Raw genomic sequence first — 15,305 nt, forward strand, 5'->3', positions numbered from 1 at the left:
ACCAGTCTGCATTCCCACCAACAGTGCACTAGGGTTCCCTTTTCTCCACATCCTCACTGGCATTTTGTTGTTTGTTGATTTATTGATGATAGCCATTCTGACAGGTGTGAAGAGATATCTCATTGTGGTTTTTATTTGCATTTCTCTGATGATGAGTGACATTGAGCAGTTTTTCATATGTCTATTGGCCATCTAGAGAAGTGTCTATTCAGGTCCTTTATCCATTTTAAATTGGTTTATTTTTTTTGTGGTGTTAAGTTTTCTAAGTTCTCTATAAATTTTGGATATTAACCCCTTATCAAATATATCTTTGACAGATACATTCTTCCATTCAGTGAGTTGTCTTCCATTTTGTTGGTGGTTTGCTGTACAAAACCTTTTTAGTTTGATGTAGTCCCATTTGTTTATTTCTTGTAGCAATATGTATTTTTTGATATAGCTCTTTGGACAAAAGAAAAAAAAATCTAGTTTTTTAATTGTTTTGAGTGGAAGGTGAAATCTGTCCTCAGTTATTGTATGTTGACCAGAAGTGGAAATCACCGTGCCCTAGGCTTAACTTAAAAAAAAATTTTTTTTTAAATAGGAAGGAAAACAAATAGTCCTGGTCCACACACTCCTAGTCAGAAATGCCAGAGGCAGCCTGTTCAACTCCTGTATACCAGTTTCCTGGCATTCCCCTCAGATTTTGTACCTCTCACAGCCTCTCCTCTTAGGGAGGCCTTCTCAGACCACACTGTCTAAAGCGGCACCCTCGTCCAGCTCTGGCTCATTGCTCTGCTGTGTTGTTCTTCCCAGCTCCTCTCATTCCTGGACGTCCCCGTATTTGTTCATATGTTTGTCGTTGGCCTTTCTCACTAGATAGGCTGTGTGCTCCACGAAGGCTGCACACTTGCCTGTTTTGTTCCCTGCTGAATACTAACTCCTGGGCACATTGTAGGCCCTCAGGAAGTATCTGTTAAAAAAAATAAATGAATGAATGCCAGATACTGCTTGGAGGTTTCCAAACATCGTCCAGTGCTGCCCCCACCTTAGAGGTAGATAACAACTGGGAAGATTTTTCCAGGAACCCAAAGCAGGAGAAAGGTTTTCTAGGGAGCAGGAACAACACATATCACAAATCTTTAAAAAAAAAAAAGTCTAATATGGAATTCAGGAAAATAGGATTTATTAAATTGATTCCATTTTTGCTTCACCTTGTCATGGAAATTCTGATTAACAAGCTTCCTTTCCAAGATGTTTTCCCAGAATTAAAAAGAAAAAAATAATAACAATGTTAGACATATTGTGCATTTTTAAAATGGCAACATAAAAATATTAGAATTGAAAATTCTCACACGTTCCTGTATGTGTGTGTGCATCCTCCCCCAATCCCTACAACTTTAGTGATTGTGAAAAGCAGCTGTGGAACTTGGTAATGGAACCATCTGGTCAACAGAAGAGGTGACGTTCCACGAGGCAGCCACTGTGTCATGTGTCTTTCCCTGGCCTTCAAGAGGGGGCACCTTGAGAGATGACCTAGTGGGTTGAACCTTTCCAAGTCTTCAGCTTTCTCCTTCTCTAGATCCTGCAGCAAACATGCCAATTAAAGTGGTGGTTTTTGTGATGGAAGCCTCAAGGAACTGGACTCAGAACATAACTTTATTTCATGCAGCTCAGCAGATGGAAACGACTCTCAACACTCCCACATTGTCCTGATTTAAATCTGGGACCTGACACTAAAAGGGAGGCTCTGCATCCTATTAACCAAGCCCCCCAGTTGAAGCTATGCTGCTTTTGTTTGTGTGCTCAGTGCGTTTTCTTCATTCTGTTCCTGGCAGGGCCTTTGGAGAAGAATAGTTTTCTTTAGTGAACTAATAAACAATTAGTTTCTAAGAAATGTAGGTATATCTTAGAGTTTGAAGCATAGATGTATATTTTTAGAAGAAAATATTCTCACAAATTCACCAAAGAAAAGTATTTTAGGGAGATTACTTGAAAAACTGAATGTTATACTAAAATATTGATTAGATAGGTAAACATTTACCACTTAGTTAATAAAAGTAGGTTTCCTAAACTAAGTCATGCAACAGAAAATTTGGGTTCTGACTAGAAGGAGCACAGAAATACAAACACATTTTGCTTGATGACATAATTTCTAGCCATCCAAAAAGGGCATGTTTATACAGAGAGCAGGAGTATGGAGCCACACATATCTGGGTTTATAATGACAGTGTGTGGCTTCGTATGGCATGTGCTAAATTCTTCTTAAGGATGGAACAAGCTTGCCTTGAACACTTCTCAGCTTCAGGTGAACTCAACTTTAGCTTTGTTGTGTGTTTTTCAGAAGGGCAGCTGAAACGGGAAATTCAGCTTATTACTAAGTTACTGAACAATACTTCCTCCTGTCCGTGTTGACAAACTCTCACCCACAAGGCAGGAGCCAATGACAAACTTGAAAATAACACAGCACCTTTTCTCTGGTTCCCCCTCAGCATCCTTTCCCCACCCCACCTTAACACTGTGTTTTAACTGTGTTAACACTGTTAACTGTGTTAACACTGTGTTTTCCTGAGCATTTCACAATATTTTTCATCCCTTGTTCCCAGACTTGACCCGCTGACCTGAGAATCAAGAAAATGTCATGTTAGTGCCTACTAATTAATGCACACAGAGAGCCTTTTCATCTGGCCTTTCAACCTTCTGGAGGCGGGAGCACAAGCTGTCACTCTCATCATGCAGGGAAAATGAACCTTTACCACATTTTCCTTGTTTTGCAAACAGCACAATAAGCCCATCTGAGACTAGAGATGAATATGCAGGTTAGGGAGAAATTAACCTAAAATGCACTGTTGTCTGCATGGTTGGTTATCTTACAGATGACACAGCAGCGCAGTGATTGAAACAACCGTTGTGGCGTGTTGCGGGTCTTCGATATTTACCAGACTCTTGCTGTGGGATCACATTTCTATTTCAATACCGTCATCTGTGTTTGGTGAAATAATGTTACGGAAGAACATCCTGTGATTAAAAAGTTAAGGTGCATGTTAAGGCATTTAGGTTTGCATTGTTTCTAGACACGTTTACGGGGATACTGCAGTTTGTTAGTGAGCATTCGGCTCCAGTGCTCATTAATCAGTGCTGCTGGGCCCAGGGTCTCTTGAGCCTTCTGGGTTTTGGGGGATCAGCTACTGTAATTAAAGGGATGAAATATATCATGGTCACAAACTTACCACATCAGACAATTGAAGGTTTCGAACTGGTGGAATTAATCTTTTTAATTTTTTTCCTAGGTATTTAAGATAGAAGTGCTAATGAATGGAAGAAAACATTTTGTTGAGAAAAGGTACAGCGAATTTCATGCCTTGCACAAAAAGGTAACTCCCCCTCCGCCCCCTTTTTCCCTGTTTGGCAAATGGTATAACATTAAAACTGCTTTCTGGGGCTCCCAAATAGTTCTTGGAACAGTATGACGTCTTTTGTCGTGATGTGAATTTCCTTTTAAAAGGCATTATTTAGTCCTTTACAGGTGCTTTCTGAGCAGGTGGGTCTTATGTTACGATCTCTTAGGTAAACAGATGTGAGCTGGCAAGCCACTGGCAGCGTGCCGTGCTGGGGATGGTGGGCTCAGAAGGAATAAGACTCAGACCTCTTTTCTCCATAAAATATACTTAGTGGGCTTTACAAAAAGGAAAAGAAGAAAAGCAAATGATTATTTTATTTTATAGGGAGAAATTTATTAAAATCAACTCATACTTACATGTACCCAGAAAAGAAAATACACGTCACATGTATTTAAGGACCATTTGGGCAACATGTGAAAAAGAGGCTCCCTGCCTTTTGTTGAATTATAAAGGCCACTTGCTAGGACTGGTGTTTCGTTAAAAGTTTTAGATAAAAGACAAGAATGAAAAAGGAATAGCTGAGTTTTTGAAGAAATGGCCTGTAAAATGTAGAAGAGTAAATACTTTATTTTGTACCCCAAATTTAATATTTTGCATATTATAAATTTATATTTCATTGGGGTACTGAAATTATCTTATTCCTAGAAATACCTCATGAAATTGCCCAGAAAATCAGTATATGAGTTATTGCAATTTTATCACTTTTCATTAATAATATATGCATATTCATATGTGTATATGTTTTGTGCATGTGTGCATATACACATATACTCATGTGCGCGCGCGTATGTGTACATATGTATACATATATACACACATGTAAAATGTATGGGATAATTTAATTTCCTTACTTTTGTTACTTGGATAAAAACTTAGATGGGAAGATAATAAGTATTTGAAGAAAGGGCCTATTCTTTTAATTTCATTAAACACATCTTAAATTCCGTGGGAAACATCAGTGTATAAATAATGTGAAAATGTGTTTACTCTGTATTAGAAGTTCTTTAGCATTTTTTAAAATTGAATTTTCCCACTTTTTTTTTAGGTAAGAGAGTATAGAGTCCTGAGAAGAAACTTTAATAAGATATTCTTGAGAAATTAGGGAGACTGTTTCTCTCTATGTTCTTTTGAAGAGGAGCTCTAGGTTACCTGTACACTTTTCTGTTAGGATTAAAATTTCGTTACACTCAAATTTGCTTCCAAAAGAAACAACACAGGTGAGCACAGTCTTGGGCCTGGTGCTGCTCGCCAACTTTACAAAACCTTCAACCCAGAGGCCTCCAAGGGAAACAAACCTGGAATGGGTTTCACGTCCTTCTCAAGAAATCCTCTTTTGTTTACTGTTTTTCAAGGAAACAGATTCTAGAGAGATTTCCAGTAGGTACTTCATGAAAGAAGTCCTTGCAGTGAGATGAAACCAGAACTCCATCCTCTTCCCGGCCTCTGATAACCAGGGTCTGGACTCCCTCCTAACTGCCTGGGTCAGTGCCCATTTCTCCATGACCCCAGCACAGCCCAGCTGTCCTTGCCCGGTACTCGGGGACCAACTCCACACCGGGCACAGCTGGGTGACTGCCAATTAGGCCCACACTGGAGTGGAGGGTCGTTCACCCTGCTCTCCTCTCATACAGTTTATTTTCTTCTGCATAAGAGGACCCTGTCTGCAGTGATTACAAGCAGTTCTTACTCACAGTCAGGAAAAAACCCAGATTTCGTAGGACTTATCTCAATTTCTGCAATTCTGTTAATAATTTGAGCTATTCTTATATTATCAGGCCATCCAGAGTTAAGGAAATAGAAATTCTCAGACCTCTCACTTTTGCATTTTTTCTTGCATTTGTTAGTACACCAAATGCTGCTGCATGAACCATGTTCCCACGTGGTGGTAACGATGGTGCAGAACTGAAGTGTGCAAGCTCTGGGAGCAGAATGTTTCCGAGCCTGCCTTTACCTCTCCCAGCTCTTTAAGTTTTTGCAACAAGTCACATGATCAGTGCCGCAGTTCCCCATTTTCATTGCGGGAATAATTAGAGTGGTAACTTCATTGAATTGTTTTACAGAATAAATTAAATCATGTGTATCACATGGTAAACTTCCAATAATTGATAGCCTTCATTACATATAAATTTTCCCCCATATTCAAGAGTGTTTCCTACAGCTAGATTACTAAAAGAAGCATTTTCTGTCAAAATGTATGGATATTTTTACAGCTCCTGATATGTATTGCCAAATTACTTTCTTTCAAAAATGGTTATAGAGGATTTATAATGCAACCAGCAAGTATGAAAGTATCATAGAATCTCATCAGCTTTGAATACTACCCCCCAAAATGATATTTGTTTATTTAGCAAGCAGTCTGTGTTGCCTTTTTGCTATTTTAATTGGTGTTTCTTATGGTTTGTTTATGATTCTAGTCCTTCTTTTTGGAATTCTGTTTACGTGCTTTCCCATTTATCTGCAGGGGTCTCAGTTGGTTTTGCTCGTTAGTTTGTGTGGCCTGTTAATAAAATATTAGCCATTTGCTGAAAGTATTTTTCACCAAGGACCTTTTTATTTTGGCTATGATATTTATTTTAATTTACAAATGTTTTAAATTTTTATGTTGTCTAATATGTCAATTTTCACCCCTTCAGATTTTACATAAGATTAGTTGTTTCTTCCAGAGCTATAATGAGTATTTGATTCCATTTCCTTTTAGTTTTTCTTGATTGGTGTTTTTAAGAGTGTGAACTTGGAATCACCTGCATCAGAACAGTGTTTACTGAGGGCCAGACTCCTGAGTGCCACCCAGACACGCTGCATCAGACTCTCTGTGGCAGAGCCCAGTACTGCGCACGCTAAACCAGCATTCCAGATCATTCATGCTTGCTGACGTTGGAGAATTCCTCTAGCGCGGTTACATTGTTAAGATTTCTCTTAGACACAGCCCTCGCATCCTCCCCTCCATCACATGCACTGAAGCCACAAAGTGTGACACCTTGGAGGTCTTTCCTGCCTTTCTCTCACCTTCCGTATCCAGATTGTCATCAAGTCCTGCTGATTTGTTCTTCCAGATTTCTATCATAGGCACCATTTCATACCATCCCAATACAGAGTCTTACTACTTTATGTAAGTATTTCTTTACTATTTTGGATCTTTGTCTTCTCTTTCATTTTTTGCATCAGATTACTTTTCCTGAAACACTATCTTCATCTTCATTCCTCCGTTCAACTGTGTTGAAGTGGGTCTGCGCTGTCTTCCAAATCACAGACAGTGACTCTCGAGGCCAATAATCTTAAACCCTGTGCAGTGTCCTATTGCTGTTGCAATAAATCACCACAGACTTTGCTTTCAAAAACACACATTTATCATCTCACTCTAAATGTGTCAGCAGGGCTCTGTTCCTTGCTTCTTTGCTACTTCCAGCTTCTAGAGGCTGTCTGCATTTCTTGGCTCATGGCCCCTTCTCATCTTCAAAGCCAGCAGGAATGTCACTCAAACTTCTGCTTCCATCGTGACATCTCCTCTCTCTGACTTTGGCACTTCCGCCTCCCATTGAGATTACATAGGACCTACCTGGATGGTCCAGGATAATCTTCCATCTCACAGTGTTTGATTTAATCACACCTGCAAAGTGCCTTTTGCCATTTAAGGTAATTCATTCATGGGTTCCAAGGATTAGGACATAGACATCTTTAGCGGGGACCATTACTCTGTCTCTCACAAACCCTTTACGGGCCAGTCTTATTTCTCTCTGCATCACCTAAGAAAACATCAGTGGCAGCCAAGCCCATCTCACCCTGTCCCCCGTGTGTGAAAATCACTGCCTCCCTGTCTTTGCCATGCTGGATGTCTTTCCCTTTGTGTTCACGTCTGTTCACACCAAACTAAAACATTTCAGGTTCTCCTTCTTCCCTCTTTCTTTTATTCCCTAATCTCTTTGTTCTTGGACTCTTGTTCCATTTAGAATATAAATTTCCACTTAAATTAAAAACATCTCAGAGATGATTAAAACTTAGTTGTCCCTAAGTTTTTCCAACTAAGATATACAGTTTTAAAACATAGGACTCACATCTCATCTTTTGTATTTTCCTCACTGCCTACTAGTGTTGGGCACATATTAGGCATTAAATAAGCGTGTGGCAAATGGGATATTTGGAGAACATCATGCATATCAGGTCTGTCCGGAAAAAGTCCAGCCATTGTTAATATAACGAGAACGGTTTGCAAGATGTTCATATGACCTGGCAGCCAAGGAGAGTGGACTGGAATGCACATGTGTGAACAATGATGACTTCACTGTACTAGTCAGTGGGGGTGGTAAATGCTGTTGAGAGAGCATGTGTGCTGTGTAGCCCTCATATTCAAAATGATTGAGTAGGTTGAGCAATGAATCTGCATCAAATTTTGCATTAAGCTAGAACATCCTTTGTGGAAACTATTTGGATGATTCAGAAGGCCACAGCTATGGGCAACTGGTGATTGGCAGCTTCATCACAACAATGCTTTTGCTCATGCATTACATCTCGTGCAGAGATTTTTGGGGAAACATCAAATCACCCAGGTGACTCAGCTCCCCTAGAGCCCAGATTTGGTGCCCTGTGACTTCTGGCTTTTCCCAAAACTAAAACCACCTTTGAAAGGAAAGACATTTTAGACCCTCATTGAGATTCAGGAAAATACTAGAGGATAGCTCATGGCGATAGGGAGAACTGTGTAAGGTCCCAAGGCACCTACTTTGAAGGGGACTGAGGTGTCATTGTCCTATGTACAATGTTATTGTATTTTTGTGTCTTCTTCAGTAAATGTCTCTATTTTTCATATGACATGGCTGGATACTTTCTGGACAGACCTCATATTTATGAATGACTAAAGCAGTGTTTTGTTGACAAGAATAATTTTTACTGTGGGAGTTTAGCTCATCGTCACTTTAATCCCAGGTTATACTTGTGCTTCCTTTGCAGCTCTGCTGGTTAAGATGGGAAGACACCACCACCACACTGACACCGAAACAACCCCCACCCTAGTCTTCTCCATTCATATTTAGCACCGTATCCTTAAAAAATAAACATATAAGGTGTCCTCCCTCATGACAAGATTAAGACCCAGGCTGTCAGGAGAGAATGAGCCTTAATCTTGTGCATGCTCTCTCCATGTCCCAGCCAGACCTGCTCACGCCCTGCTGCTACAGCCAACTTTCAACAGAGGTCCTTGCAAACAACAGCCTCACCTCCCTAACCCTAGAACCATGGGTGTGGGAAGGAAAACCTTCACAAATTTGGAGCATGTTTTACATGCCCTTCCTGCTGTTTCTTGCCATTTCCAGCCCACCCTTTTATTCACAAAGGTTTCAGGGTGGTGTGGTGCTGGCTCACTTCTGAATTAACTGTCCTTGTTCTTATGATTGCCTACCTTTGGCTTGAGAATTGCATTCTCATATTTAATTAATGAAGGACGTATTTCAGGAAAAACAAAAAACTGTCATATGGGGTTAAACCAGGCGCACAGAACCATGTGTAGTGTCTCTGCAGGGAGTTCTGAGGACGTAGGGGTTACAATATGGGGTAAAAATTGAATTTTACCCCCGATGTTCCTCACTCTTTTCTTAACTTTAATTTCTTTCCATCTTTTTATTTATGTGCTTGGGGAAAGCGTTTCTGTTCCTTTCTGTGGAGAAATGGGTGTAGAGTCAATGCATATGTGGCAGGTCTGTGTAAGTTCTGCGTAAACTCCTCTAACAATGTAAAAGGGGAAGGAGTGGTCCCGCCAGGCGAAGGGGATTGTGTTTCTGGTATCGTGGAATCTGCTGGCTATCTGTGGGGATCCAAAAGGCCGTTTGGCTGGACGCAGAGTGGCCAGAACAGTTAATCATCGCATGGACTGGCAGGGGGTTATTTATCTTATAAGCAGCTGAGCCCTAGTGGAAACATATCGTCTCAGGTTTGTCTCTCTGCATCTAAAGCAATCCATTACTCAGCTACAAACGCCGTCACAGATCCCAGCAGCTGTGATGATCGGCTTCCTCAGGACTCCTGACATAAATAAAAAGAAAAAAATGTTTTCAGTGCAGTATCTTCAAGATTTAAACAACAACAAAAAAGCCGAGAGACAGATAATGGGGTTAATTTTTTTTGTGTGCAATATAAGAAATGTGCAATTCAGTAGTTAAAGGAACTTTATATTTACACTGAAACCTACTGAACTTTTTACCACAGAAGAATTGAGCATTTTCTTGTTTTTTGTTTAAGAAATACCACAAGTAGAGAGATGGTATACATTCTTTTACAGTCATAGTTCCCGCCCCGCTCTCTTTCTCTCTCTTCTCAATACTGGATCAGTCTCATCCATACATATGATATATTTGCCATTTAACAAAATAAAACGTGCCTTTGACCCTATGCTTCCCTCCCACGTTCAGCCCCTTGCTCTCCTCTCTTAGTACAGTTCCTGGAAAAGGAGCCTCTGCTTTCCAGGTTCCCGCTCTTGTTGTCCAGTGGTTCTGACTTCCCAGCATCAGCAGAACAGTATGATCGTGCCCCTTCTAGAAACATTTCCTAACTTAACGTACTGTTCCACCCGCTCCCCCCACTGCTTGCCCTGCCCCTCAGAGTCAGATGTCTCAGACCGTGGCCCATGTGTTGGTTTTCTAATGCAGCTTAACAGATTACCACAGATGTAGCCATTTAGAACAATATAGTTGTGTTATCAGAGTTTCATGGGCCTGGAGTCTGGGCTCAGGTGTCCCAGGTTCTCTGCTCAGAGTCTTGCCAGGCTGAAGTCAAGGGTCCCCAAGGCTGTGACCTCATCTGAAGCTTAGTGTCCTCTTCACAGCGTCATGTCCTCATTGCGGCAGAACTCAGTTTTTCACAGTCGTAGAAGTGAGGTCCCTTTTTTCTTGCTCTCAGCCAGAGATAGCTCTCAGCTCTTAGAGGCCACCTAAGTCCTAGCCATGTGGCCGGTCAGCTTATGTCTCCCAAGCCTGCTAGGACTAGATCTTACAGCATGTAATACTATTAAGGAAGTGACTGTGTTGTCATATAATGTAATACTTGTCATATAATGTAACCCAATCAAGGAAGTGAATATTTCACCCTATTCACAGGTCCCATCTGCACCCAGAGGAAGGGATTATGCAGGCATGTACACACCAGGAGGCAGGAATCTTGGGAGCAACCTTAGGATTCTGCCTGTCTCAGGCCTTTTCCTTTGTCTGTACCTGACTGCCAGTGTCATATCTCCCAGTTCCATGGCTCTGAATACCACTCACATGTTCTGACTTAAGGTTTATGGACTCTCCTCCAACTGTCCACACATCATCTCCACCTGGACACCTACTGGACTTCTCCCACTTAAAGTTAGAGCTGCATAGTGAATTCCTTTATGTCAGGATTATCTTTGGTGGGATATCATAGGAACTTGACTGGGTTTCTTAAATGTAAGAGATTAATTATTCTCATATTTCAAGAAAACTAAAGGGAGGCATCCAAACCGATGTAGCAGTTCCACACTACCTATGAGCTAATCTCCTTTCTGCTTCACCTTGTTTACTTGAGCATGTGGCTCTCACCCTCTGGTTACAACACAGCTGCTGTCCCTCCAGACATGGCTTCCACATTTCTGGTGGGAAGGAGAGCTCATTTTGTTTTGTTTTGTTTTGTTTTGTTTTGTTTGTTTTTGAGGAAAGCAGGAACCCTACCTGGTAGACTTACACTACCTTTCATTAACAGCTCTGTCACTTGGCCATTCTAATTGCAAGAGAACTTGGGAAATAGAGATTTTTTTGCTCTATATGTTGGCATTCTGAATAGCATTGGGATGTTTTTGTGAGAAGAAGGAGGTAGTCAGTATTGCACTTGGCAGTATCAGTCATGTCTGCTACTTCCATGGGATTAGATTTGGCTGCAAGTGACTCTAGAACCAAAATAATGGTGACATTAACAGACACACCTTTATTTTCCTCTCACATAGTGTCTGGGGCTAGTGTGGCAGTTTCATGATCATCAGGGACCCAGGCTCTTGTGGCTTTACTGTTCTCAACACAAGGCTTCCACCTCATGGTTGAAGGTGACCACTGCAGGTCTACCATGACTTGGGCAGTTCACGCAGCAGGAAGGTAGAAAGGAAAGAAGGAGAGCGTCCTCCCCTATGGGACCATTTCCTGAAGGCCACATACACATGTATGTTTATATGCCTTTGACCAGAACTCAGTCATATGGCCACACATAGCTTCCAGGGAGATTGGGAAATGTGTCCCTTTTTCTGGGTGAGGAGGTACTCAGCTAAAAATTAGGAGCTCTGTTCTGTAGAAGAGAGGGACAGTGAACTGGGGGAGATAACTCGTGTTCTCTGCCATTTTTCCAAAACCTGGCACCCAGCCACCTTTCAGTAACAACAGGCAGGTCATCCAAAATATGGCTGCCAGGTGACATCGAAAACCTTAAAACGGTAACCTCTAAGATGGTAACAGTCTTAGAATCATTCTGGTCACCTCTACTTCCCCCATATTCCCGCACTGACAGGATCATAGTCCAGTTCTCCATCATCTCTCACCTGACTTCTGCAGGAGCTTCGGGCAGGTCTCCTTGCTTTGACTCCAGCCCCCTATAGTCCATCTTGCTGGTAGAATTTAGCATGCTCTCTTAAAGTAAAAGTTACATCAGGCCATTCCCTTGCTCAAGATACTGTATTTCTGCTGTGTGTAATGCACACTTTCTTGCCCAAATTTTTGAGGGAAAAATAAGGATGTGCATTATATATGGGTATAATGATTCCATACCATGGGTATAATAATCCCGTGTATGATGTGCACAAAAACATGGGTGCACATTATACACAGCAAAATACGGTGTTCAGTTTGCTTCCTGTTTAAAATGATGTGCAAATCCCACCTTGGCCTCCAAGGCCTCCCAGTGTCTGAATCTGCCACCTCTCTGAACCCATCTCCTTCTTTCTGTGTTTTGAACACCAAGCCTGGTCCTCCCTTTCCATTGCTCAGTCTCTGCCACAGCCTTCCTGCTCCAGCTCCTTCGCTGGCTCCCTCCCAGCATGAATCAGTTCCCAACTCAGACATCCCCATCTCGCATCCGCCTTCCCCAGATGCCCAACACACATCCCCTTCAGTTACTATCAGCCCTCACTCTGCCTTACTAACTTATTTTTTATTGTCTTTTTCTGGGTACATGAGTACCTCTAGCACTGGATTAACACTGGAGGAATTGAGTGTCTTCTGTTCCATGACCTTCTTCAGAAAATCTTTGCTTTCCCTGGAACTTACTTTCTTTTAATAGACAAAAGAATAATGCACTTTATTTAACAAACCCTGAAATTTATCCTCCTCCATACTACCTACTGCATCTAATCAAACATCTTCCCACAGGCTCCCCTCTCCAATCCCCTGACCTGTTGCTCTAGCCTGCACCGATGCTTCTCTAGGCTGCTGTGCTGAGCTGTCCCTGGAGTTCCCTTCCCCACACCAATGGGGTGGAGCTCCAAGTGCAGATCCTGTTTTTCTCTTTCTTGCTTTAATCCTAGTTTCCTAGAATTACATGCTCAACTTTGTGTAAAAGAAGGCACGGGAGGTAAACTTTTCAAGTCTTTGAACGTCTGCAAATGCGTTTGTTCTCTCTCACTTGGTTGATGGTGGGGCTGGTTCCAGAAGCATTGATCTAGCATCCACTGCTGCTGATGAGAAGTCAGTTGCCACTGCAGTTCTGCTTCCTTTGTTTGCCACCTATATTTTTTTTCTGTTTTCTCTCTGTCCTTGATATTCTGAAATCTCAACAGGTAAATGTCACTAGTACGGGTTGTTATTTTATATTATGCAGGTGCTCAATAAGTTCTTAATGTGAAGGCATACCTGGAGTCATACAAAAAATATTTTTATTGTTTGAGAATATTTTCTTATTCTTTATGGGAGGCTTATTAGTTTTATAGAAAATCTCCTGGATTCATTCTGTATGTGCCTTATCTTTTCACCTACCTTTTCTCTCATGTTCTTTATTCTATGCTTTGAGAGACTTATATATTTTATATTCTACCTCTTTTAATTTTTTTATTTCTCTGTCATGTTTTTTAATTCCTAGTCTCTTATTCTCTGATTGTTTCTTTTTTATAGCAACCTTTTCTTGTTTCGTACAAGCCATATCTTCTCAAATCTCCCTGAAGATACTAGTAGAATTTTTAAAGATCTCTTCTGCTATTTGATTTATGTTTCTTCCTTTGGGATTAGTTGTCCCATTTGTTTTTCTTGTCTTTTTCCTTCCATAGTTCTGTTTTCCCATGAAAGTGGTCCTTGATTACCCTCCAGTGAGATTAGTTATTCTGGGTATTTGTCACTGGATCCTTTGCTTTGCGTATGTAAGTGTGGTCCTTCTATAGGGTGTGTTACTAAAGTTCCTCATTGTAGAGAATGGGGGGAGAGAGCCAGCTATTAGGCTGGGGACTCCATGAGTACCAGTATGACTCAAATGGCAAAACCCTTGTCCAACCCAAACACTTCATTCATTTTCTTTAGGGACATTGACCCTTTTTTAATGGGGTGGAGTGTATGCATGAGGGATAAAACCAGGCTGCTAGTCACTCTGCTATGGTGGGTCGATATAGTGTGTGCTATGGCACAGGTATGGTCCAGCACTTCTTCTTATGCCGGTCTTGAGCACAGAGCCTCTCAGGGCTGCTGAGAAGATTGGCTCCCCCTCAGAATGTCATCCCCTTCCTGAGGAGGTCTGGACTGGGGCTTCCTCTGCCCTCTTTTCCTCATTGGCATGCTTCTGCTTTCTGTCTTGTAGAAATTGGTTAATCTCTCTTGGTGTTTGTCCCTTTCTCCCTGTCCTGTTCTGTTCATTGTTTTGTGTCATATTCCCTTTGGTTTCCTTTTTCTTTCTTCCTTTTTTAAAATATCTACCATGATTAAATTCAGGTTAAAAAAAGGTCCAAGTAGCAGTAACCTTTAAAAGAATGTTGGTGGGGGGGAGTTTTATCCTGTTAAAAAACAAGTCTGAACCCTGGCCTAATGGGCTCAGTGGACTGAGTGCTGGCCTGTGAACCAAAGGGTCACCAGTTCGATTCCCATTCAGGGCACAGGTCTGAGTAGTGCTCCAGGTCCCCAGTAGTGGGTACAAGAGGCAACCATGCATTGATGTTTCTCTCCTTCTCTTTCTCCCTCCCTTGCCCTTTCTTTAAAAATAAATAAATAAAATCTAACAAAAAAGTGAAAGAAAAAAAAGCAATCTGGAAGTGGGCAGGTTGCAGCTGTGGCAGCTCCAGGAGGCTGTTGGGCACACTGGTTCCTTCTTTCTAATCTGTCCAGTAATCTGGATGGAACATCTGGCTTCCATCCTGAGAGCTGCCTCATGATGGCAGATGGTCGTGACAGCTCCAGCCATCGTGGTCACATTTTAGGAAGGAAGCAGGTGAAAGGGGTGTAGGATAGAAAGAAAAAGCTAGCTGAGTTTGCTCCACCTTAAAAGAGTTTCTATGAAGAGCCTGTCTCAGTGACTTCTGATTACCTTTGGGTTCCACTTAGCTTCTTGGCTAAACTTAACAGAATTCATTATTCATCTCAATAATATAGTTCTTTTGGTGAGAACGATAAAAAAAATAGGCTTGTAGTCTCAGCATTTTCCCACTATCATTTTAATGGCACTTCAGGTGTGGAGGAAGGAGGCAGCTCAGGTCCAGCCTAGTATCTTGCACTAGAAGTGCTGATCTTTGAAATGCACAAAGACTCCTTTGTTTTTCATGACCTGCAACAAATTTTAGCCTAGAATGGTTAATGATGAATAAACACTAATGCATGGGAAGAATTTTGTATTACAGTTTTAGCTGCTGGGGTTTGACTGTGCATTTTCTTAGAGATTTTTTACTGTTTCTTTGCATGTGTAGTAAAGGAGTAATCTCAGTAGGTTTTTCAAGTTTTTAATTAGAATATTTTAATTCATTCCATT

At 41.3% G+C, this 15,305-nt stretch overlaps 1 protein-coding gene across 1 annotated transcript in view; it reads left to right on the top strand.

Moving 5' to 3' along the window:
• Window positions 1–15,305, top strand: part of SNX24 (sorting nexin 24) — a 139,304-nt gene that overhangs the window by 63,605 nt on the left and 60,394 nt on the right. The window contains exon 2 of the mRNA XM_045837998.1: window positions 3,270–3,353. Within this exon, the coding sequence (XP_045693954.1) occupies window positions 3,270–3,353 (84 nt within the window). The remainder of the gene's footprint in view (window positions 1–3,269; window positions 3,354–15,305) is intronic.

This window comes from Phyllostomus hastatus, unplaced genomic scaffold, assembly GCF_019186645.2.
Source record: "Phyllostomus hastatus isolate PE091 unplaced genomic scaffold, TTU_PhHast_1.1 phas_contig_254, whole genome shotgun sequence".
Taxonomy (NCBI): domain Eukaryota; kingdom Metazoa; phylum Chordata; class Mammalia; order Chiroptera; family Phyllostomidae; genus Phyllostomus; species Phyllostomus hastatus.